The sequence below is a fragment of the Oncorhynchus nerka genome, linkage group LG12 (assembly GCF_034236695.1).
Source record: "Oncorhynchus nerka isolate Pitt River linkage group LG12, Oner_Uvic_2.0, whole genome shotgun sequence".
Lineage (NCBI taxonomy): Eukaryota > Metazoa > Chordata > Actinopteri > Salmoniformes > Salmonidae > Oncorhynchus > Oncorhynchus nerka.
In genome coordinates, this window is record NC_088407.1 from 70,811,666 (window position 1) to 70,837,239 (window position 25,574).

The window sequence follows — 25,574 nt, forward strand, 5'->3', positions numbered from 1 at the left end:
GCTCTGGTCAAAAGTAGTGCACTTTATAGGAATAGGGTACCTGACTAAGCAGCACTCACTGACCTCAGCCAGCTTAGCCCAGTTGAATGACTTGAGTGGGTTGGAAGGCTGGGGGATATTCTTCTTCTTCAGACCAGGTCCCAATGGAGCTCCAGGGGGAGGAGGGAGACCGAAGGGAGCCATGCCCGGAGGAGGTGGGGGTCCACCGGGTGGAGGGGGTGGAGGGGGTGGTGGTGGAGGCATGCCCTGAGTGAGTGGTAGAGGGGCTGGGATCATGCCAGCCTGCATGGGAGGGGGTGCTGTGGGACCTCCAGGGGCCCCAGGTATGAATGGAGGACCACCAGGAACACTTGGATTTGGCCTCTGAAAATGATGGGAGACATTGGGATGTACAATCGATTAGCACTGGATGTACTACAATATTTTCTATGTTACGTCATGGAAATCCTAGAAACTCTCTGTTCTTAACTACAACTGTTCCAATCAACATATATTGACTTGGAAGAACATCACAAGGCAATGTTGTTGTGTGGATGTTCATGTCTAACTGTGCTGTAACCAAACATCCTGTGTATCCACTCCTAAACTGAACTGAGCTCAGGGGAAAACCATGCGGTTTGGACAGTGAAGGACGCTGGCTAGCTAGTTTTGCAAGCTATTTACCAAGGACAGCAACCACTGTCATCTGGAGGACTATTCAAAATGTGTTATTATTTTGGTCTTTGCACAGTTCAATTATTTAGGCCATGTGTTGTTTACATCAATTCAGCTTTTAGCTGTGAATGTGTTTGTTTGATGTTTGAAGAGAACCACAATACAAATATGTTTTTAACGTTTTCTCCTCAAAGGTTTTTGTTGCATTGTATCCACATTTGTGGTTGTATTTGAGTTTTTAAATTGTCAAATAAATCCGAAGGAAGACATTAGCCTGGTCCCAAATCTGTTGTGCTGCATAGCCAACTCCTATGGTTGTTGTTTAGCATGACAATGTCAATAGGAGTTCGCAAGACAGTATAAACAGATCTGGGAACAGACTACGAGGACAGAGGCCGTGTTTGACGTTCAACTGTGCCATAACCAAAACATTGTGCATTTATTCCTGATTGGAAAAGCTATAGGGAAAAGGAGGATGTAAAGATGTGATTGTGTAATGTAAAATTACAATAAAATTTCTAAAGCTATTGTATTTTCCATGGAATCTTGGAAGATTAGCCCTATTGTGAGCTAAACAAGCAAACAAACAAACAAACGTACAGTGCTGAGGTCATGCAGCTGGGCGGAGAGGTCGGCCACTTGCTGCTTGACCTGTTTGTGCTCGCTGGACTCTTTCTCCAGCTTCTCCTTCATCTTATTCAGCGTCTGCATCATGTCCTCCTTCTCCTGGGTCTTGGCGTCACACTCGCGTTCCTTCTTGTCGAACTTCTGCTGCAGCTCGTGGTGGTCTGAGAAACCAGATCAGACGAGATCAAACCAGAACATATCAGATCAGATCAGACAAGATCAGTCAGCAGTGTGATGATACACAGTACAGGAGGTTCTGCCTTCAGATAGTTCCATAGCTAACAGAAACCAGAGAGCATTAGTGTTTGTACCTTTTCTCATTTTCTCCGCCTGTTCTTTCCACTGTTTGACTTCATTCTCGTTGACCAGCCTGAGCAGTACAACACAGGAGGTTAGGATCGGTATCTGAGGTTTTAAGACATCACAACACCACTGCACAATCCCACTAGGCATTACATCCCACTGAGGTTAGGCAGAGGCTCAGTTATAAAAACAGATTCAGTAGACAAGTCATTGGTGATCAGAGTTAACAACAGGGAACCTGAAAGCTTCTTCTAAACCTAACCAGAGACAAATCAGACTTTATAACCAGAGTCTGATTGAGATTTGCAAGAAGAAGCTGCAGGGGGTTGACTGATGTTTCTGTCTATGTGTGTTTGGAAATTTACATCTCACTGACTTCCTCATCCAAAAAAAAACAGATCAAAGCACTTTCATTATGGATTAAGAGTTCGGGATTATATTTCCAAAAACAAATTATGAAAATCCCTGTAAAATCCACAAAATGACTTGCTGATTTGTGGCAAGTATTAAGGGATCAGGGAATTCATGCTAGACCAGCAGAAAGTATTGAAAATGATTGTAAAATGAAGGAGATCATGGGAAATATAGATACATAGAAATGCTGATTTACATTTAGCATTTATAATGTACAGTACCTTGATCAAGAGTGATTATGATTATGGCCACTGTATTAAGCCTAGGATAAGATGAACTCATGAGTAAATATACAGTACAGATTTTTGTCTTGATCCCCATATTTGGGTTTAAAGCCATTTCTAGAACGAAGCATGTTAAATAACACATGGAGATTTACGATGATGACAGTCGGTGCTCTGCCGTGCGAGGTGGGGAGGACGTCAAACCGACTCAGACATGTCAAAACATTTATCCCCCTCTCGTTCCTCTCCCCTCACTCACATTCGCACCACGTTCTTCACGTTGAAGTTCTCCAGAGGGGTGACGTCAGGGTCGTGACCTTTGTCGTTCTGAAGGACGATCTGCTGGACGATGCGGTCCAGGAGGAGCCAGTACTGCACCGTGTTCCCACTACGCTTGTCTGAGAGAAAAGAGAAGAGCACTTTATTCATTAATTTATTAATACACAAAAGGGAAATTTATTACACCAGCCAATGCATATGCAACAATAAACATCTAGGGCCGGGTTCCTGAACACAAACTAAGTCTAGTCCTGGAGTAAAAAGCATGCTCAATGGAGCTTGTCCATTGTGCTTCTTAGTCCAGTACTAGGCTAAATCCATGTTTGGGAAACATACACATAGGAACACATTAGGGAATAGTCTAAGTGGAGAGATCAGTCTGAAGTCAGCTCCCTCAGGCCAACATACCCACGGTTAATGCAATGTGGAGGAACAACATTACCGCTATAACGTAGAAAGTTCTTATCGACAGATAGAACACCTTCTAGATAGAAATACCTCACATGGGCAGAATTCCAACAATCATTTCCAGATATTTAGAACTACCTAGAGAGGACATCATGTTCACTGCCATCCTAAAAAAGCACTAAAAACACAGATGTATTACCACTTCGGATCCCTCAGAGGAAAAAAAATCAGTCCAGTTCTCAAATATTTAAAATGAGGAGAGGCCTGTAAGACTCTTGGTGAACTCAAACAACTTTAGAGAAATGGCGACCGGCAGGCAGGCAGCACTTACAAGGCATAAGGAGACAGTGCTGTAAGACAGATATAAAGTGCGGGTGTGCATCTGTGTGGCTCATCTTCTTCTTTATGAGTTCAAACACTTGCGTGGCACTTTTTGTGTCAATGTGCACCTGCAACAACAACAACAATGTGATATTAGAACTAGTGGACAGAGAAGTGACCATTGTAAACTACATGTACTGTACAGGTCAATCGTTACTCACGGTGTCAAAGCGTTTTGCCAATGACAGTTCATCCTCGTTTCTCAGCATCTCAAAGAAGTCTAAATGCCTAGAAGACAACAAACACCTCACGGTCAGACACAATCTACTGCAGTTGGGTATGACAGTGTGGTCTAGATCTGAAATGTAGTATACCAGTCTTGACTTCACTCACCTGTCTAACGTTGAGTTGTCGTGGGACCTCAGTTTATCGATGACTGGCTGGATGCCCAACATAAGGAACTCGTACCTCAGGTGAATTCTGAACTCAAAGCTTGACTGCGGAGTACAGTACACATAGCAGTTAGACTCTCTGAAGACAACCAACACGACTACAAGAGGGTAAAGACTTACAGAGGAAGAGGAGCACTCACCTCCCCTGCTCCCTGACTGAGCACTGCATTGATGAAGGACATGATGGCTGTTTTCAGGTTGACCTCGTCCCTGTAGCGCCCCGTACTTCTATCCAGGTCATTTAGCAGAGTCTAAGACAGGAGAAAAGGACAGAAAGAAGGAATAAGTATCAGTAAAGACATTGTTATTCTAGGTGTATGGACACGAGAAACCACTTTGCTGTGGTCGTAAACACAAAACTATTTAGAGTAATGCCTGAAAGTTCAATATGTTGAGTGAATGAGACCATGAAACACAACTCTGGGTCAGTCTTAACACAGGGTTAAGGAAAGCCTTGGGGTAACACATTACAGTGTGAAAATCCCAAGTGAATGCATGGCTACAATGTTGTCTATGTGATATAGGAGTCTGTCCCTCCACCTGGAAGCGAGTCCTCTCGCAGGCAAACTTCTGGTAATGCAGCATGGCCTCCAGGATCTTCCTGTGGCCTCCTGGCACCAGACAGACAGCACCCATGATCTCCAGCACCGCCACCTTGGTCTTGACGTTCTCAGTGGCCAGGCTCTGGGCGATGATGTTGATGCTCTCTGTGTGGGAGAGCACGTGGGAGCGGCCCTGGGAGTTGTTCATCAGGGCCTTGATGCAGCCGATCAGCGACGTGTGGATCTGGGACTCGGTGGTGTCGTAGTCCATGCTCTTCAGGAAGTTCAGGATGCAGGTTAGGCCGTCCAGGTCGATGAACCGCGTCACAAACCTTTAGAGTAAGAGGAGGATTGAGGTAAAAAAAGGTCAGAGACAGAGGCGGCAGAAATGGCACCCTATTCCCTATGTAGTACACTATTTTTGACCAGAGCCGTATAGGCCCTGGTCAAATGTAGTGCACTATGTAGAGAATAGGGTGCAATTTTGAATGCACCCAGAAACAGATAACGTTTACTAAAAATCCCATTCTGTTCCTGAACAATACACAATCAGTGCCTACTACTCTCCTCTTTTACTTTGACGAGAAACTAATTTCATAGTTGACTGGGTTTCATTAGAAAATGGTGAGATGGCAATATCAAACAAGCTATATACATTAGTGAAACTGCTGGGGAGGGGCTTGACAGGTGTATGGGTGTGTGTGTGTGTGTGCATCTGTTCGTATGTGTGTTCAATATAAGCCAGCAGAATTGAACAGTGGCAAAATAAACATCTTTAGCCAGCAGTCAAGCATCATTTAGCACAATAACACAGGATGGAGGAAAACAGAGAAAGCTCATTGGTGATAGACTACTAGGGGTTAGAGGTCAAAGGTGAGAAGGGCAGTGTTGAGCTAACCACTGGAGATCCTTAAGGAGAAGACGTGTGTCGGGCTAGTCTACTAAGTGTGGGCTACAGGGCTGTAATATCATAATAATGCAGTGGTTTTGGACTGGAGAGGGAAGTGACAGCAGATGAATGAGCTGGGGCTGTTGAATGGTTCTCAACACAAAGTCTAGCCTAGTGATGAATCATATTATATCACTCTAATGACAATAATTGGACTCTGGGAGACTCTGAGCACAGTGAATTAACCCATCCTCCTTTGTGCACATAGCAGACTCACTAAGGCACTCTCTGCATTGTTGGGAAGGGCCCGTAAGTACGCATTTCACAGTTAGTCTACACCTGTTGTTTACGAAGCATGTGACAAATAACATTTAATTTGATTTGTCATCCTCTATTATGACTTACAGAAAATAGAATATGAGTTTATCATAATGAATTACTCAAAAAAGAAAAGGAAACTGTATATCATGTGATCTACATGGATATTATAACAATAGGTCCATCTCACAAGAAGGCTATCCAGTGCAGTAACGTCGCACTGCAATTCTTTAGTTTTCTGCCTTTGGTTCCACAAACACATACTGTACATAACGCACATCATAACTGAATGCATGCATATGAGAACAAGTATGCATGAAAAGGAGCATGAGTGTGTCAGTGTAACTGGTGTACCTCATTGGTTGAGTCCTTAGAGCGGTCTTCAAGCTCTCTATGGTCTTGTTCCTCTCTTCCTCATCCTCCTTTTCCAGCGCAATAAGAGTCTTCCTCTGTTGATGAAAACATTGAGAAGACTCAATGACAATGTACTCACTTATCAAACTCAAAGGATGTCCTGCAAGGCTCTGTTCTAGGACCATTACGGTTCTCTCTTTGTTCCCAGGCCAGATTAACTTTGACCTATGATTCACGGTGCTGGGAAGGAACCTGCTCAGTAAGCTAGTATCCCTGGCTGTAGACCAACAGCAGGCGGCTCTTATCCCATTATCCCAGTGCCCCACCGGTAGTTCCTTCATGGATACATGACTGGAGTTCATTTCCTCTACAGGGTCTGGAGCAGGCTACACGCTGTGGTAACAGTTAGAGGTTAGGGATCCAACTAGAACCTCTCACCTGCCAGCACTAGTGCTATTCTACTGCCCTGGGAAAATATAATCAATTGGCCCACAGGGTTCCCCTCCCAGGGCTACTGCCCTAGCTACAGAGGAAATGTGTGGAGATTTAACACCACACCTCCAGGGTGTGAGAACCCATTGAGGAAACATAGATTAACTTCACCAGCTTGTCAAATAGTGCATCTTCAGGTGGACAAGCCTTCTCAGGTCGTCATCATTATCAATACCTTACCAGGTTAAAAAAAGGTAATACTAAATAAAGGTAGCTTTGACTTATATACACAGTGAGGATTTTCATAGTTGTTTACAGATGTGAGACATATCTAGCGTTAAAAAAAAGACAGAGATCCCCCTCCAGGAAAACCTATAAAACTAATTGATATTACCCCCCTAATTTACTCCAATTTCCCAAAGATTTAGCCATAAGCTTTTAGAGAGATACCCGTAGTGGCTAGTGGAACACCAAAATCACATGACTACAGCATGTCTTCATGGTTGGCTGGTTGTTGTGCATTATTGTTTTGCATCTGCATGGTTAGCTTTGATTGTCAAGTACATATTGGGTATTTGATGAGGGGAGAAGGACACTTACAGCAGCCATGGAATTCAACTGGTCGATGTAGAACTCTGGCCAGCTAGTCGCACCCTTGCTCTCTTCTCCCTCCTGAAAACAGACAGTCAAAGGTTAGATACAACACGTTCACACACACACACACGCACACGCAGCGCACACGCACCTTCCTCCACCACCAAATGAACTCCTAAATTTCCCTTCTCCATCATATCATCATACTATACTGACATCCAAACCATGTATTGACCAGTACAGCACAAATCCTGAGAACAGAGCAGTGCTTCAAGGCCTAATAACCCCCATATGACCCAACCCACTAGTGTGTAATTGCTACAGAACTCCTTCCAGTGACAATGGAAGTGTGTGAACTGGACTGCCCGCAGTCATTTCCAGCCCAGTCTCCCTTTGAGACCACAACCACACCATATATGTACTCTCAGGCTCTCACCTGGCTCTCTGTCTCACATATACTGTATAAGGTTTCTGTGTAGCCTCAGCTCAGAGATTCTCATAAATCCCCTATGTATCGCTGGAGAGGAATTAGGCTCAAGTGGTCCATTTTGTCTGAGGTTTTTGGCTGAGCATGAACAGTCTAGAGTGATGTCCAGTACATGCCTTCTCCCTCCTTAGTTATGGGTTCTCAACAGATGGTAGCATTTGCTTTCTATAAAGGCTGATGTTCTGAAACAATGCCATCGTACATTCATTGCAATGACCAGGACAAGACATCTATTGAGACCAGCCTTCCTTCCATATGTTCTCAAACATTCTTCCACAATCATTTCAAAAGAGAAAACTCTTCCAGATGCCATTTCTTTCTTCCTCATGAGGGGATAGTAACTCAGATTCCCATCCATCCTCATCACATGAGCAATGAGATTATAAGGATGGAACCAGGCTATATTTCAGGCAGCTGAATTCAGTTTTCTAGTTCCCTTATTGTGCAGTCCCCTTGTAATTGAAGCCCCCACAGGTGTGGTTAGGCACTTGAGCTGAGGCCTCTTCATTTAACCACCCAGCTGATCTATCTCTCCACAGAGTGGCTTTTCTCGCATGCTTAGTAAAGGTCAACACAATAGCCCATTAAAGGGGTCCATAAAGCAGACACATCCTCTGTGAAAACAAAGGAGCTGGATCTATCTCACCCTGATGAGGGGATAGTAACTCAGACTCCCATCCATCCTCATCACATGACCAATGAGATTATAAGGATGAAACAAGGCTATATTTCAGGCAGATGGATTTATTAAATGGTTGAGTAGATCTTCAATCAAAAATAATATCCCTTAAGGGAAAGAGGGGGCCTTTAACCAATCACTATGCTCCAATCACCAATTCCCTGATGTGTGAGGGTCCAGTTGGACACCATGAAGGTCACAGCTGTGTGGTAGCAAGGCATACATTGATTAGCATCCATCATGAACCACAGAAAGTCCAGTGCAGAACCATAGATACAAGCCAGGGATACACTCACAGACGGAGGCCAGACAGTGCTCACGAGTTGTCCAAGAGAAGGAGTGGGTCAGCTAGAAGGAGGTCAGTAGTAGTGACCACTATGCTGCTATATCTCCAGTACTTACTGGAAGACTGGTAAAGCTGGGGCTCTCTTTGTAGGTCAGTAAGACATCTCAGAGAACGCTAAAAAGAACCCCACATTGACCACCTTGGCGGTTGGGGCTGGTAGATTCAGGTAAATAGGGGGTGAGATCTAGTCTTCAATCCAAAATTAATATTGCTTGATTTCACTATTGTGTCACTTCACCGATCAGCAATAGTGAAACAGAGCAGTTTGGATATCAGTCTAGGTGAGAACCATGATGTTACTGAATGTTGACCCCAGTAAGGGAACTTGACCCCAGTAAGGGAGCCCAACACCTGCTATTGGCTACTGGCAATGCCACTCAGCACACAACATGGAAAGACAGCTGCCTACTGCTCGAACAAACAGCAGCTGCACTGGCGTTTCTATGGCAGCACTGCAGTACTCTCTCGCTCTCTCTCAACGTGGTCTTACAGGGCAGGACATGCCAGACAACAGAAACCCACCAATTACAGAGCTTTTACAGACCAAGGGGTTCCTCACATTCAGCCAAACCCTATCCTTTATGAAGTCAATCCCATGAAATACCTCACTGGATAAAACTTTATCGTTTAGGTTAGGTCTGTGTGTTGGAGGCATGACCTCAGTATGAATGTACTTTAATACGGCCGTCTATATTCATATATTCACTAGTGAGATTTATGAGCTACAGTCGGTCATGACAGATGAGAACGTCCTTCCAGGAAATGTATCCAATCCATTAAAAGGCAACAGCACAACTCCCCAATGCTGGGGATAGGTTCCTGTTAGAGCGCTGCAACACCAGCGGAGGGCTTTGATGTGTTGACTAGGCTGAATTGGGGTTAGGGCACGGAGGTGGGGAATGGAGGGGGACTGGGGCTGTGTTGGCCCCATGTTTTGTCTGGCAGCAATGATAAAAGAGCTCTTTCACCGAGACTGAGAGGATACAGTAGATCTGCTCTCTCTCGCTGCCTGACCACTCACTCACCCTCTCTCTCACCATCTCTCTCTCTCTCTATCACACTGCTCTCTCCTTCCATCTTTCCATCCCCCTCTCCCTCCCTCTTCCACCCACTCTCTCTTCCCCTCCCTCCCTCCCCCCACTTTCTCCCTCCCTCTTCTCTCACTCTCTCTTCCCCTCCCTCCCTCCCCCACTTTCTCCCTCCCTCTTCTCTCACTCTCTCTTCCCTCCCTCCCTCCCCCCCACTTTCTCCCTCCCTCTTCTCTCACTCTCTCTTCCCCTCCCTCCCTCCCCCCACTTTCTCCCTCCCTCTTCCACCCACTCTCTCTTCCCCTCCCTCCTCCCCCCACTTTCTCCCTCCCTCTTCTCTCACTCTCTCTTCCCCTCCCTCCCTCCCCCCACTTTCTCCCTCCCTCTTCTCTCACTCTCTCTTCCCCTCCCTCCCTCCCCCACTTTCTCCCTCCCTCTTCTCTCACTCTCTCTTCCCCTCCCTCCCTCCCCCCACTTTCTCCCTCCCTCTTCTCTCACTCTCTCTTCCCTCCCTCCCTCCCCCCACTTTCTCCCTCCCTCTTCTCTCACTCTCTCGCAGTCCAGCTGCAAAACCAGCTCATTTGTTTAAATTGCAATGAAAATATTTTACAAACACTAGCAGAGCTCAGCAGACATTCCCTCTAGATCCTGTAGCTAATGTACACAGAGAGAGAGATGCACACACACACACACACACACACACACACACACACACACACACACACACACACACACACACACACACACACACACACACACACACACACACACACACACACACACTATCTCAAGCAAACACAGTACAGACAGAAACAAAACAACACATGGAGGTTACATGCATACTAACTACTAGTAAAGTGGCCTTAAACTTACCTTCTTCTTACTGCAGTACATCTGCCATTTCTTTTCAGCTGGCAGGGCGAACATGACTTCCCTGTGTTTCCCTGACAGGTCCAGCTCCTCCTGCAGCGAGAGGAACAGAGTACTGTGTTAGTGGGATATTAGGCACCTCCATGTCTAACACACTTTCATGAACTTGTGGTAAGAGGTACTATCTAATATTTCCTGTACCATGGAAAACTCATATTATGCTAATTTTAAGCTGATCCAGTGTTCCTGAGTGATCCTGGCTTTGTGATTTCTCACAATATTCTGTTTTCGCTTTCTGACTTCAAACTGGTTTTGTGAGTAAGACAGCAAGCGGATTGATCAAGCTAAAGATATGAGAAGATGTGCTGATAAAAGAAAGATACATTAAGAACACAAATGCTCCATGTGGGTGTGTCTGCTGTTCCCTGCATCTAAACCAGCCTGCATTGTGATTGGTCCCCTATCTCCTCTCTGTAGGTCTGTTCCCAATCATGACCACTTACATCCAAACATCCATTGTCCCTGCAATATCAGATTAATATTGACATCCCATAGAAGTCCATTGGACAGATTCCGGACAGGACGGCTGCCAAGTGGGATATCAATTCTTAAATTAAGAGTGACCCAATAACACCCTGTTTCAATGACAACAACCATAATGCATCAGCATTCCTGGCTGGACTGGATCATTCTCAAATGATATGTTTGGGTGCAAATATTATGCAAGTTATTATACACAGCCAGGTCAAGTATCTCCATAACACCACTGTGATGACTGGAGGAGGAGGAGGAGGAGGAGGAGGAGGAGGAGGAGGAGGGGAAAAAATACATGCAAAACTGTTTTGACCAACAGACATCATGAAATGTGGCAAACATAAAACCAATCTAAACAGAGCAGCTCTAGCAGAGCAGATAGTCCAGTGTGAACAACAGGCATACCAGAGAGAAAACGCCACAGCCAGATGCCACAGCTCTTCTCCAGGTCTGCCAAGCTACAGGCCTGATCTTATCCAGACAAGCCCTATGGAACCCCAAGGCAGAGACACAACTGGCTGGTGCATCAACGGACGGAGGGACGGAGGGACAAAATGGAGGACTGAAATAACAGAGATAACTAGAGCATTTCCTCCATCGTTTAGCTGCCAACCTTCGAGGTAATATAAATAACTTCAAAGACAAGAACAAACACAGGTCTCACTATGTATCCTGTATTCCTCTTCTTCTTTCGAAGATGGCTGGCAACAACCCCTCGTCCATCAGTGTTTTGGACTATTTTCTTCCGTTTCCTGCCCACTGAACAAGGCCCAAGCCATATTTCCCTCGTCCTGAGGCATTGAGCCAGGCTGTTTACCAGACTAGGGTTTAGGCTGACACTGTTTGACATATCTGTTTTGGCCCATTGTGAGAGGTCCCGTCAGGACACAATGGCTGCAGATGGGTTCTCTGCAGGAGGCCTGTTTGGCCAGTGCCAGGGACGAGTGACTCGGCAGAGCGCGTGCAGCCCTGCGAGGCGAGGAGTCCAACCGTACCACTGGCTGCTCTGCTGGCTGCTGCTGGGAGGGGACAGACACTGTCACGCGCTGGTGGCCCCTGCCTGCACAGACGCTCACTGGCCCCCTGCTCAATGGAGTTTGCAGAGCTAAATGAAGATGAGCTGTATGGTCTCACTCACGGCAGTTCACCCTGCAATGGATCAGTAGTGAGAGGAACCAGAAGACCACAGAGAGGTTGGGATTATGAGAATGAGGACTAGGAACAAGCCATTTTCTATCTTCATAGAGGCATGAGCACTGGCCCTTAGTTAACACTGTGATGACCATACAAACAGGAAACCATGGGCCTCTAAGCTTTCTGAACGTTCCTTTATCTGAAATACTGTACGGTTGCTGTGCAGAGGGCAGTCTATGTGTATTTCAGTGTACTCAAGCTATTAGTAAAGCACCTTTATATTACAGTCAAGAAACATTGACTTTGCTGGAAACAAGCAAAGATAGAGTATATCGGAGGACATAAAGTATATCAAAAACGAGCCCATCCCTTAGTGAGTATTTATGAATCAATAACACAGCCAGGACCTGGAAACAGAGTTGAAGAAAAGCAAGTGCAGACCTGGCTGCTTTGCCTTCCAACATGGCAGCTGTCCACGTATCCCTCACATGTGATTAAGCTAGTTAAATACTTCACAGTCCTGAAAGCTTCTGATTCGATTGTAATCATGTAATAAATGAAAGCCAAACGAAAACATTTACGTCCAACGCAATCATTTTGTTTAAAAGTCATCGTGGACAACAGTTATTTTTATGGCAAGATCCCTTTACTAGTCATCTATTTATAGTGTCGAGCTGAACCAAGTACCAACCAGCAGCTCTGTATGGGGGAAGAGAGGCAGAGTAGAGGGAGACAGAGAGACAGACAACAGAAAAACAGGCAGAGAGAGAGACAGAGAGCAAGAGTAAGCATGTCAGCATGGCAGTGGGCCAAGCCCAGCCCTGGAACAGTACGTACCACAAGCTCAGAGAACATAGCATCCAGCTCCTCCTCAGGCGGCATGGGCAGGGAAGGCGCCATGGTCTGTAGGGTGAAGTTACTGTCATGACGGAGGCGGTAGGTGATCTCCGGGTGATCACTCCCTTTAAAACAGCAGAATATATCAGAAAAGCCCCGCCCTGGACGCTTGCGAGGGGCCATGGCTTGGCAGTGGCGGGGTCTGGGCACTTTCTAGGGAAAGTTACCGTCTCTCACAACGGCTCCCTATAGAAGGAGACAAGGGGAAACTGTTAGTGGAATACATGGTCGGAGTGGTTTCACCAGGTATTTGTCACCCCAAGGGCGTGATGTACGTCACTTCTAACAACGAGGGTGTGGTCTATATCACCCTCCAAAGTTGTGGTAATGTCATCCCCAGGGCGTGGTGTATGTCACTCAAATGTGGGTGGCTGAGTTCCAAAACACAGGCCTAAATGTACAGCTACACAACCAGATCCAACAATGAGTCGAGGTAAAGAGACACAGAGTCCCATGTCGACGGGAGAGAGCCATCACTGGACTGTTGGCTTCTCTATAGAGAAAACACAGTGCTACACTACACATAATATTCCAGAGTCTGATTGATTCAAATAACTAGATAAAAGCAAAGTGGTTTGATGTTTAGTAACAAGCCAACCCTTCATCATCATGTGCTTCACATTGCAGGGCTACTGTCTCCATTCTCCCCCACTGTAGACTAGAAGGTGAAAGATTCTCTGATACTGTGATACACACACCATGTATGATGACCATGTAGAGGTGTCTGTACCCCCATCCAGTATAGCATCACCATATTTGGTCATGTGGATGTGCACAGTTGACCAGGTTCCAGGGGCAGTAGCGTAAACCACCCAACACATAAACCGAGAGAGAGACAGACAGAGAGAGAGCGACAGAAAGAAAATAACAAAATAAAGAAAAAAATGAAGAGAGAAAGAAAGACCGAAAAAGAGAGAAAGAGAGAACGAGAAAAGAGTTATACTGAGGGACCTCAACCTGCTCTATTCCTCTCTGTGACCCTACACAGCAGGACTAGGATTTACAGTGTGAGCTCCAAAAGTATTGGGACAGTGGCACAATTGTTGTTGTTTTGGCTCTGTAGTCCAGCACTTTGGATTTGAAACGATACAATGACTATGAGGTTAAAGTGCAGACAGTCAGATTTAATTTGAGGGTATTTTCATTCATATCGGGTGAACCATTTAGAAATGACAGCACTTTTTGTACATAGTGTCGTCGTCCATTTTAGGGGACCAAATTATATTTATGCCTGTTCCTAGTCTCACTCATCATTATTCAAGATTCATTCAGGGTTATCCATATTTCATGGTAGCATCCACATAATGGAGACATGTTACATATTATATTCTTATTTACAAATAGAAGTGACTCCAAAATGACACAATACATTATTTACCATTCATTTCTGTTGGGCACCAAATAATCTGAAACAACCAAAATCTACAAATCTGTAGAGTCACAAGCTTGATGGAGTCATTGTGTGCTATGAATATGGGACCACATTTTACTACTTTAATACACATAAGTGAATTTATACCAATACTTAAAATCAGGGGACTATGTACAAAAAGTGATGTAACTCTTCACCCGGTATGGATGAAAACACCCTCAAATTAAAGCTGATAGTCTGCACTTTAACCTCATAGTCATTGTCTCTTTTCAAATCACAGTCAAAACAACAACAAATGTGTCACTGTCCCAATACTTTTGGAGCCTCACTGTACATTCAAACACAGACACTGTGGTGATAAATGCACTGACTGGGTAGAATCACTGTCTGCTTCTCAGATCACTGTGGTGACGAGGTTACATAAGCAATAGGACCCAGGGGGGTGTGGTATATGGCCAATATTAACACGGCTACGGGCTGTTCTTCTGCACGACGCAACGCGGAGTGCCTGGATACAGCCCTTAGCCATGGTATATTGACCATATACCACAAACCCCTGAGGTGTCTAATTGCTATTATAAACTGGTTACTAACATAATATGTCAAAATAAATGTTTTGTCATACCCGTGGTATACGGTCTGTTACACCATGGCTGTAAGCCAATCAGCATTCAAGGTTCGAACCAGCCAGTTTCTAAATGGTCTTTATTTGTTACTGTACAGCAGGCACTTCTGCAAAAATAAAATGCACATAATAATCCTTATGAGAGTGTTAAAGAAACGTTGTATTCATTAAGCTCACAATGAAACATATTGTAATTCCCCCTGCCTGTACATGCCTAAATACACACACACACACACACACACACACACACACACACGCACACACACACACGCACACACACACACACAGAAACACAGCTTTCTGTGGTGCACGTAAATGTGATCTGCATTTGAAACATCCTTCCTCTACTGTCCCTTCTAGTCATTCTCTTCATCCTGCATCCCACTACCTAACTGGAAATATACTTCCTCATACGGTAACGACACTGTCTCATAAAAGGTTCAATGTCTTCAAACAGTGTGCTGGCTGCTTCTATCATCCTCTCTATCTCTCTCTGGCCCACAAGACGGTTAGTCTGAGCAGAAGCAAAGTGATTTCTATAATCCAGACTGGGCTAGTCAAAACAAATTGCAGGATGTTAGTCTTTGAAGAGGGAGCGATTCTGATGTTGTGAGAGTAAATCATGTGACTCATATCTGTGAGCTTTCATTAAGCAGGAGCCAGAGACTCAACTCCCACTGTTTCTGCTGAGAGAGAGAGAGAGAGAGAGAGAGAGATAAAAGATTTGAGAAAGAAAGAGAGAATCACAATGAAAGGAGAAAAGCAAAATAAAATGATATCACAGCATTTTGCTATTGCTTAAACCAAAAAGTTACATGAATATTAAGTTAATAGTAATAATATTTGAGGTTTCTGGGTTTTAGAGCTGGAAATTGCCAGGGACGGCACGATACAATATTATCACAATACTTATACAATATGTATTGCAATATGTATTGCCTATACAATATGTATTGCGATTCAATACTTGCTCACTATGTGTCTGCTGCAGAGGGAGAAGAGACAGAAATAGAAGTGCTGAAAACATGTTGGCTCACTATTTAAAAAGCTAATACCAGAGTTTTGGTGCAGGTACAGCTGACTGCGCTAGCTAACGCTACCTAGCAAAAAAAATTACAATTATAATAATATACATATTATATTTTTATCGATACTTGGAGTCATAGTATCGATAGAATATCATCCCAAAAGTAGTGTCAAACTAACTGAGGGGGGAATATGATGCAACTCCAATCCCGAAATCACAAGATAAATACCATTCAGGTCTCAAATCAAATACAAATACCGTGGGCCCTTGTCAAAAGTAGTGCACTATATAGGGAATAGGGTCCCCATTTCAGACGCAAACCAGGGTTGGCCCAAAAGCCAATCTAAGAACTGCAGGAGAGAAAAATGAAACCCAGCCATCTGTGGTAGCAGACGGTGCAGCCCCCAGTCGGGTTAGGGTCAGACAGCGGCCAGTACTTTATTTTGGGTTCATGCACAAAAATCTCTCAGTGAATAATTTACACAAACTGAGATGAGAGGGTCTTCCCTTGCTGTCAGTTTTCCTCCTGGGAAAGGTCATATACACAAGGCACACACAAGGCCACAGCGAAAGAGATCAGCTTCCAAAACACCCAAGCAAGCACTACTCTGACGTTCCACAAAGCTCTAAGCAAACAGTATAATTCAACCTCTTCAGTTACTATAAAGAGTTTTTCTTGAACTAAGGATGTGTGGGTGTGGGTGTTTAGGCAAGTTAAATCCTGAGGGTGTTTAAGCAGGCGAAATCCTGTGGGTGTTTAGGCAGGTTAAATCCTGTGGGTGTTTAGGCAGTTTAAATCATGTGGGTGTTTAGGCAGGTTAAATCCTGTGGGTGTTTAGGCAGGTTAAATCCTGTGGGTGTTTAGGCAGGTTAAATCCTGTGGGTGTTTAGGCAGGTTAAATCATGTGGGTGTTTAGGCAGGTTAAATCCTGTGGGTGTTTAGGCAGGTTAAATCCTGTGGTCGTGGCAGACACAGAACCCATACAATCCACAACATTGACATCTTGTATTAGAGAACAACTTTACCATTTTGTTACAGTAGTAGGGATGTACAAATGAGAACAGACCAAACAAGAATGGAAACGTGATTGACCAATCTTTGCACCAGGCACATCCAGTTTATGTCGCATAATCAAGCAATAAGGCCCGAGGGGGTGTGGTATATGGCCAGTATACCACGTCTAAGATAAAGTAAAACCTACAGGATGGTAGGTCTCCAAGAACATGGTTGGATTGAAAACCTACAGGATGGTAGGTCTCCAGGAACAGGGTTGGATTGAAAACCTACAGGAGGGTAGCTCTCCAGGAACATGGTTGGATTGAAAACCTACAGGAGGGTAGCTCTCCAGGAACATGGTTGGATTGAAAACCTACAGGACAGTAGGTCTCCAAGAACATGGTTGGATTGAAAACCTACAGGAGGGTAGCTCTCCAGGAACATGGTTGGATTGAAAACCTACAGGACAGTAGGTCTCCAAGAACATGGTTGGATTGAAAACCTACAGGATGGTAGGTCTCCAGGAACAGGGTTAGATTGAAAACCTACAGGAGGGTAGCACTCCAGGAACATGGTTGGATTGAAAACCTACAGGAGGGTAGCACTCCAGGAACATGGTTGGATTGAAAACCTACAGGACGGTAGCTCTCAAGGAACATGGTTGGATTGTAATCTACAGGAGGGTAGCTCTCAAGGAACATGGTTGGATTGTAATCTACAGGAGGGTAGCTCTCAAGGAACATGGTTGGATTGTAATCTACAGGAGGGTAGCTCTCCATGAATATGGTTGGATTGTAATCTACAGGAGGGTAGCTCTCCATGAATATGGTTGGATTGTAATCTACAGGAGGGTAGCTCTCAAGGAACATGGATGGATTGTAATCTACAGGAGGGTAGCTCTCCAGGAACATGGTTGGATTGTAATCTACAGGAGGGTAGCTCTCCAGGAACATGGTTGGATTGTAATCTACAGGAGGGTAGCTCTCCAGGAACATGGTAAAACCAAGATGTCTTTCCAGGACCTCAAATTGAAATAAGTGTCAGATTTTTGATTTTTTTAAGTCTCTCTCCCCAGCTATCATTGTAAAAACACGTGAAACGGTCTGTTTGTTTATGACCAAACTTGTCCTTCCTGAATGGACTACCATGATCAGCACAGAGGGCATGTCTCAAATGGCACCCTATTCCCTCTTAGTGCACAACTTTTTTTACCAGGGCCCATACTAGGTTATAGAGGGAGTAGGGAGCCATTTGGGAGGCATACTGAATGTGTTCCACGTGCTGGACTGTTCCTACCATAGCAGATGATGTCCTTGTGAACTTCACATGACATGTATCCTTGGAAAGGGGGATTTTCTGTGACAGGGAACTAAAGAGGGAACCAAAAGGTGGACAGGACTGCATATGTAGAACAGCTGTAGTAAGACCTGGAACAGAGCCTGTAGAGAAACCATTCTCCCCTTTCTCACACAGGTCAGCGTCAGGAAAGACAGACACAGACACAGCTCAGTGTCAGTAAAGACAAACATACACACACACACACACACACAACACACACACACACACACACACACACACACACACACACACACACACACACACACACACACACACACACACACACACACACACACACACACACACACACAGGTCAGAGAGGGAGAGACAGGGAGTTTTTCCAGCTCCATCAACAAGGCCAACCGGGGTCTCTCTTGAGCACCCCTTTCCCGCCTGAACCAAGTGGAATCCGTCTCTCCTTACCCCAGCAGTACGACGGGAGGGCTGCGAACTGCCAGGGGTTTTTGTTGCAGTTGAACCTTTATCTGGCCACCGTCCACCCGTCTCCATCGGACCGGGAGAGGGTGTCCGCCCTCGTCTCGTGCCTCACCGGGAGAGCCCTGGAATGGGCCAATGCCGTGTGGAGAGAGGGAGATGCAGCGTCGGACCAGTTTGAGGAGTTCACCCGCCGTTTCCGAGCAGTCTTCGACCATCCGCCCGAGGGTAGAGCGGCGGGTGAGCGACTCTACCATCTGAGGCAGGAGACGATGAACGCCCAGGAGTTTGCCCTGGAGTTTAGGACCCTGGCTGTCGGCGCGGGATGGAAAGACAGGACCCTGATCGACCGTTATCGTTGTAGTCTGCGTGAGGACGTCCGTCGGGAGCTGGCCTGCAGAGACACCACCTTCACTTTTGACCAGCTGGTGGATCTGTCCATCCGGCTGGACAACCTGCTGGCTACTCGTGGACATTCAGATCGGGGTATGGTAGTTCCATCCTCCCGCACCCCCTCTCGGATACCCATGGAGCTCGGAGGGACGGTGCGCAGGGAGGCTGGAGGAGGTTCCCGCTCGTGCACCATCTGTGGCCGCAGAGGTCACACTGCCGGTTGGTGCCGGGTTGGTTCCTCTGGGAATCGAGGCAGCAGGTAGGGCGTCAACCCCAGGTGAGCCGGCACCATTCTCACCCAGAGCCCTGTTGCACATGTTTGTGTCTGTCACTTTTCCTGAGTTTTCCCCATATTCCCAGCATAAGGCGCTCGTTGATTCAGGCGCGGCTGGGAATTTTATTGATAGAGCGTTAACTCATAGCTTAGGGACCCCCATTTTTCCTGTGGATGTGCCCTTCCCCGTTCACACTTCAGATAGACGACCATTAGGGTCAGGGGTGATTAGGGAGGTTACCGCGCCTTTGGGTATGGTGGCGCAGGGGGGTCACACGGAGAGAATTAGTCTCTTCCTCATTGACTCTCCTGCGTTTCCCGTGGTGCTGGGCCTACCCTGGTTAGCCTGTCAACTCCACTGTTTCTTGGCCCACAGAGGGCTCTCACAGGGTGGTCGTGAGAGTGTTCAGGTAGGTGTTTAGGGGTTTCCGTAGGTGCTACAACGGTGGAGAGTCCAGACCGCATTCCCCCTGAATATGCCGATTTGGCTCTCGCCTTCTCCAAAAAGAAGGTGACTCAATTACCACCTCATCGACGGGGCGATTGTGCGGGAGACCTCCTGGTAGACGCTGCACTTCCCAGGAGTCACGTGTATCCCCTCTCAGAGGCGGAGATGGAGGCTATGGAAACATATGTCTCTGAATCCCTGCGTCAGGGGTATATTCGGTCCTCCACTTCACCCGCCTCCTCGAGTTTATTTTTTGTGAAGAAGAAGGATGGGAGGTCTGCGCCCGTTTATTGACTATCGGGGTCGGAATCAGATCACTGTGAGGTATAGCTACCCGCTCCCGCTCATAGCTACAGCGATAGAGTCAATGCACGGGGCGCGCTTCTTCACCAAACTAGATCTCAGGAGCGCTTACAACCTGGTGCGTATCCAAGAGGGAGACGACTTTCAGAACTACCTCTGGGCACTATGAGTATCTCGTCATGCCGTACGGGTTGATGAATGCGCCATCAGTCTTCCAAGCCTTTGTAGACGAGATTTTCAGGGACCTGCACGGGCAGGGTGTAGTGGTGTATATCGATGACATCTTGAAATAATCCGCTACACACGCTGAGCATGTGTCCCTGGTGCGCAGAGTGCTTGGTCGCCTGTTGGAGCATGACCTGTACATCAAGGCTGAGAAATGCCTGTTCTTCCAACAGTCCGTCTCCTTCCTAGGGTATCGCATTTCCACTTCAGGGGTGGAGATGGAGAGTGACCGCATTGCAGCCGTGCGTAATTGGCCGACTCCCACCACGGTAAAGGAGGTGCAGCGGTTCTTAGGGTCTGCCAATTATTACCGGAGGTTTATCCAGGCATTTGGTCAGGTGGCAGCTCCCATTACCTCACTGCTGAAGGGGGGCCCGGTGCACTTGCAGTGGTCAGCTGAGGCGGACAGGGCTTTTAGTCACCTGAGGGCTCTGTTTACCTCGGCTTCCGTGCTGACCCATCCGGATCCCTCTTTGGCGTTTATAGTGGAGGTGAACGTGTCCGAGGCTGGGATAGGAGCGGTGCTCTTTCAGCGCTCGGGTACACCGCCGAAGCTCCGCTCCTGTGCCTTCTTCTCGAAGAAACTCAGCCCGGCGGAGCGAAACTATGATGTGGGGGACCGGGAGCTGTTGGCTGTCGTCAAGGCCTTGAAGGTGTGGAGACATTAGCTTGATGGGGCTAAACACCCTTTTCTCATCTGGACTGACCACCGTAATCTGGAGTACATCCGGGCGGCGAGGAGACTGAACCCTCGTCAGGCAAGGTGGGCCATGTTTTTCACCCGTTTTGTGTTTACCCTTTCCTACAGACCAGGTTCTCAAAATGTTAAGGCAGACGCATTGTCCCGGCTGTATGACACAGAGGAGTGGCCAATGGATCCCACTCCCATACTTCCGGCCTCTTGCCATACGTCACCCTCCTCTGGTCATCCTGCTATCGATCGGACGGTGCACTGTCTTAGTGAGAAGTACTGGTGGCCCACTTTAGCTAAGGACGTGAGGGTTTATGTTACCTCCTGCTCAGTGTGCGCTCAGTGCAAGGCTCCTAGATACCAGCCCAGAGATAAGTTACAACCCTCACCCGTTCCCAACGGCCATGGTCGCACCTGTCAGTGGATTTCCTGACTGATCTTCCTCCTTCACAGGAAAACACCACTATCCTGGTCCTGCCGTCTCTTCCCTCTGCCCGGTCTCCCTACGGCCCTACAGACTGCGGAGGCCTTGTTTACACACGTCTTCCGGCACTATGGGTTGCCTGAGGATATAGTGTCTGATCGAGGTCCCCAGTTCACTTCAAGGGTCTCGAAGGCGTCCATGGAACGTCTGGGGGTCTCGGTTAGCCTTACCTCAGGTTTTCACCCCGAGAGTAATGGGCAGGTGGAGAGAGTAAACCAGGATGTGGGTAGGTTTCTGAGGTCCTATTGCCAGGACCGGCAGCGTTCGTGCCCTGGGCAGAGATGGCCCAGAACTCGCTCCGCCACTCCTCCACAAACCTCAACCCCTTCCAGTGTGTATTGGGGTATCAGCCGGTTCTGGCTCCTTGGCATCAGAGTCAGACCTAGGCTCCTGCGGTGGACGACTGGTTCCGGCGTGAGGAGGAGACATGGGACGCTGCTCATATCCACCTTCCGTGTGCCATGCTGTGCCAGAAAGTGGGCGCAGACGTCAACGCAGTGAGGCCCCGGTGTTCGCACCAGGGGATCGAGTCTGGCTCTCAACCTGAAACCTGCCCCTTCGCCTGCCCTGCCGGAAGCTGGGTCCGCGGATTGTGGGGCCATTTAAAGTGAAGGAGAGTGAAAGAGTTATGTTATAGGTTACAGCTTCTCCCCGATTACTGCGTTAACCCCTCGTTCCATATGTCTCTCCCCAGGCCGGTGGTGGCTGTCCCACTCCAGTAGTCTGAGGTGCGGGAGGTTCCTCCGCCACCTCTGGATATCGAGGGGGCCCCGGCGTACTCCATTCGTTCCATACTGGATTCGAGATGTCGGGCGAGGTGCCTACAGTACCTCATGGACTGGGAGGGGTATGGTCCGGAGGAGAGATGCTGGGTTCCGGTGGAGGACGTGTTGGATCCTTCTATGCTGCGCGATTTCCACCGTCTCCATCCGGATCGCCGTGCGCCTCGCCCTCCGGGTCATCCCCGAGGTCAGTGCCGAACGCACGACGGGGGGGTGGAGCAATGATGGCTAGAAGGTTGGTGACGTCGACTGCCAAACACCACCCGAACAAGGAGAGGGACAAACTTCGGCGGAAGTCGTGACAGTACCCCCCCCCCCGCCATGCGTCGGCACCGACCTCGGGGACGGCCCGGAGGGCGACGTGCTGTGTTTGGCGGTCAACGTGGTGTTTGGCGGTCGACGTCACCGACCTTCTAGCCATCATTAATCAATTTTTCGTTTTCCATTGGTTTTGTCTTGTCTTCCTACACACCTGGTTCCAATCCCATGCATTACATATTGTGTATTTAACCCTCTGTTTCCCATCATGTCCTTGTCAGAGATTGTTTGTTGTATGTACAGTGGGGAGAACAAGTATTTGATACACTGCCAATTTTGCAGGTTTTCCTACTTACAAAGCATGTAGAGGTCTGTAATTTTTATCATAGGTGCTTTTCTGCAAATTGCAAATGCAAATTAAAATTAATTACTTAAAAATCATACAATGTGATTTTCTGGATTTTTGTTCTAAATGCCGTCTCTCACAGTTGAATTACAGACCTCTACATGCTTTGTAAGTAGGAAAACCTGCAAAATCGGAAGTGTATCAAATACTTGCTCTCCCCACTGTAGGTGTGTTATTTGTTCTGATGCGCAACGGGTTTTGCACTCTATTATGTTCTTTTTGTATACTTTGGTTTTCTGAGGTTTTTTGAATGTTTATTAAACAGTGAAATACGGAACCGTAAATCTAAATCTAAATATTCCTGTTACATTGCACAACTTTCAATGTTATGTCACAATTACGTAAAATTCTGGCAAATAAATAATTTGTTCGCAACAAGCAAGGCGGCCCAAACTGTTGCATATACCCTGACTCTGCGTGCAACTAACGCAAGAGAAGTGACACAATTTTCCTAGTTTAATATTGCCTGCTAACCTGGATTTCTTTTAACTAAATATGCAGGTTTTAAAAAATATACCTCTGTGTATTGATATTCTAGAAAGGCATTGATGTTTATGGTTAGGTACTTCGTGCAACGATTGTACCTTTTTTGCAAGTGCGCTTTTGTTGAATCATTCCCCGTTTTGCGAAGTTGGTCTTCACACAGTTCGCAACGAGCCAGGCGGCCCAAACTGCTGCATATAGCCTGACTCTGTCACACAGAACGCAAGAGAAGAGACACAATTTCCCTAGTTAAAAGAAATTCATGTTAGCAGGCAATATTAAATAAATATGCAGGTTTAAAAATATATACTTGTGTATGGATTTTTAGAAAGATGTTGATGTTTATGGTTAAGTACATTGGTGCAATGATAGTGCTTTTTTCGCGAATGTGCTTGTTAAATAACCGTTTGGCGAAGTAGGCTATGATTCAATGATAAATTAACAGGCACTGCATCGATTATATGCAACGCAGGACAAGCTAGATAAACTAGTAATATCATCAACCATGTGTAGTTAACTAGTGATTATGTGAAGATGGATTGTTTTTTATAAGATACGTTTAATGCTAGCTAGCACCTTACCTTGGCTCCTTGCTGCACTCGCATAACAGGTAGCCAGCCTGCCACGCAGTCTCCTGGTGGAGTGCAATGTAATCGGCCACAAAAATGCAGATTATTGATTGTTATGGAAACTTGAAATCGGCCCTAATTAATAGGCCATTCCGATTAATCGGTCGACCTCTAAAAGACACACAGGTCATCGTCAGTAAAGACACAAAGGTCATCGTCAGTAAAGACACAAAGGTCATCGTCAGTAAAGACACACAGGTCAGGGTCAGTAAAGACACACAGGTCAGGGTCAGTAAAGACACACAGGTCAGGGTCAGTAAAGACACACAGGTCAGCGTCAGTAAAGACACACAGGTCAGGGTCAGAAAAGACACAAAGGTCATCATCAGTAAAGACACAAAGGTCATCGTCAGTAAAGACACAAAGGTCATCGTCAGTAAAGACACACAGGTCAGGGTCAGTAAAGACACACAGGTCAGGGTCAGTAAAGATACACAGGTCAGGGTCAGTAAAGACACACAGGTAATCGTCAGTAAAGACACACAGGTCAGGGTCAGTGAAGACACAGGTCAGCGTCAGTAAAGACACACAGGTGAGCGTCAGTAAATACACACAGGTCAGCGTCAGTAAACACACAGGTCAGCGTCAGTAAAGACACACAGGTCATCGTCAGTAAATACACACAGGTCATCGTCAGTAAAGACACACAGGTCAGGGTCAGTGAAGACACAGGTCAGCGTCAGTAAAGACACACAGGTGAGCGTCAGTAAATATACACAGGTCAGCGTCAGTAAAGACACACAGGTCAGCATCAGTAAAGACACACAGGTCAGCATCAGTAAATACACACAGGTCAGCGGAAGTAAATACACACACACAGGTCAGTGTCAGAAAAGACACACAGGTCAGCATCAGTAAAGACACACAGGTGAGCGTCAGTAAATACACACAGGTCAGGGTCAGTAAAGACACACAGGTCAGCGTCAGTAAAGACACACAGGTCATCGTCAGTAAATACACACAGGTAATCGTCAGTAAATACACACAGGTCATCGTCAGTAAATACACACAGGTCATCGTCAGTAAAGACACACAGGTCAGCGTCAGTAAAGACACACAGGTCATCGTCAGTAAATACACACAGGTCAGCGTCAGTAAATACACACAGGTCATCGTCAGTAAATACACACAGGTAATCGTCAGTAAATACACAGAGGTAATCGTCAGTAAATACACACAGGTCATCGTCAGTAAATACACACAGGTCAGCGTCAGTAAATACACACAGGTCAGCGTCAGTAAATACACACAGGTCATCGTCAGTAAATACACACAGGTAATCGTCAGTAAAGACACACAGGTCAGGGTCAGTGAAGACACACAGGACAGCGTCAGTAAAAGACACACAGGTCAGCGTCAGTAAAGACACACAGGTCAGCGTCAGTAAAGACACACAGGTCAGCGTCAGTAAAGACACACAGGTCAGCGTCAGTAAATACACACAGGTCAGCGTCAGTAAAGACACACAGGTAATCGTCAGTAAATACACACAGGTCATCGTCAGTAAATACACACAGGTCAGCGTCAGTAAAGACACACAGGTGAGCGTCAGTAAATACACACAGGTCAGGGTCAGTAAAGACACACAGGTCATCGTCAGTAAATACACACAGGTAAT

General features: G+C 46.4%; 1 protein-coding gene across 3 annotated transcripts in view; it reads right to left on the minus strand.

Annotated features, from left to right (window-relative positions):
* daam1a (dishevelled associated activator of morphogenesis 1a) overlaps nucleotides 1–25,574 on the minus strand; it is an 89,821-nt gene that overhangs the window by 24,132 nt on the left and 40,115 nt on the right. For all 3 annotated transcript variants that reach the window (XM_029675774.2, XM_029675775.2, XM_029675773.2), the window contains exons 2-14: nucleotides 12,727–12,972; nucleotides 10,225–10,314; nucleotides 6,818–6,889; nucleotides 5,786–5,880; nucleotides 4,223–4,556; nucleotides 3,823–3,933; nucleotides 3,624–3,727; nucleotides 3,452–3,518; nucleotides 3,241–3,358; nucleotides 2,482–2,620; nucleotides 1,593–1,651; nucleotides 1,255–1,442; nucleotides 64–363 (exon numbers count right to left, since the gene is read on the minus strand). In XM_029675774.2, coding sequence (XP_029531634.1) covers nucleotides 64–363; nucleotides 1,255–1,442; nucleotides 1,593–1,651; nucleotides 2,482–2,620; nucleotides 3,241–3,358; nucleotides 3,452–3,518; nucleotides 3,624–3,727; nucleotides 3,823–3,933; nucleotides 4,223–4,556; nucleotides 5,786–5,880; nucleotides 6,818–6,889; nucleotides 10,225–10,314; nucleotides 12,727–12,909 — 1,860 coding nt within the window. In that variant the 5' untranslated portion in view covers nucleotides 12,910–12,972. The remainder of the gene's footprint in view (nucleotides 1–63; nucleotides 364–1,254; nucleotides 1,443–1,592; nucleotides 1,652–2,481; nucleotides 2,621–3,240; nucleotides 3,359–3,451; nucleotides 3,519–3,623; nucleotides 3,728–3,822; nucleotides 3,934–4,222; nucleotides 4,557–5,785; nucleotides 5,881–6,817; nucleotides 6,890–10,224; nucleotides 10,315–12,726; nucleotides 12,973–25,574) is intronic.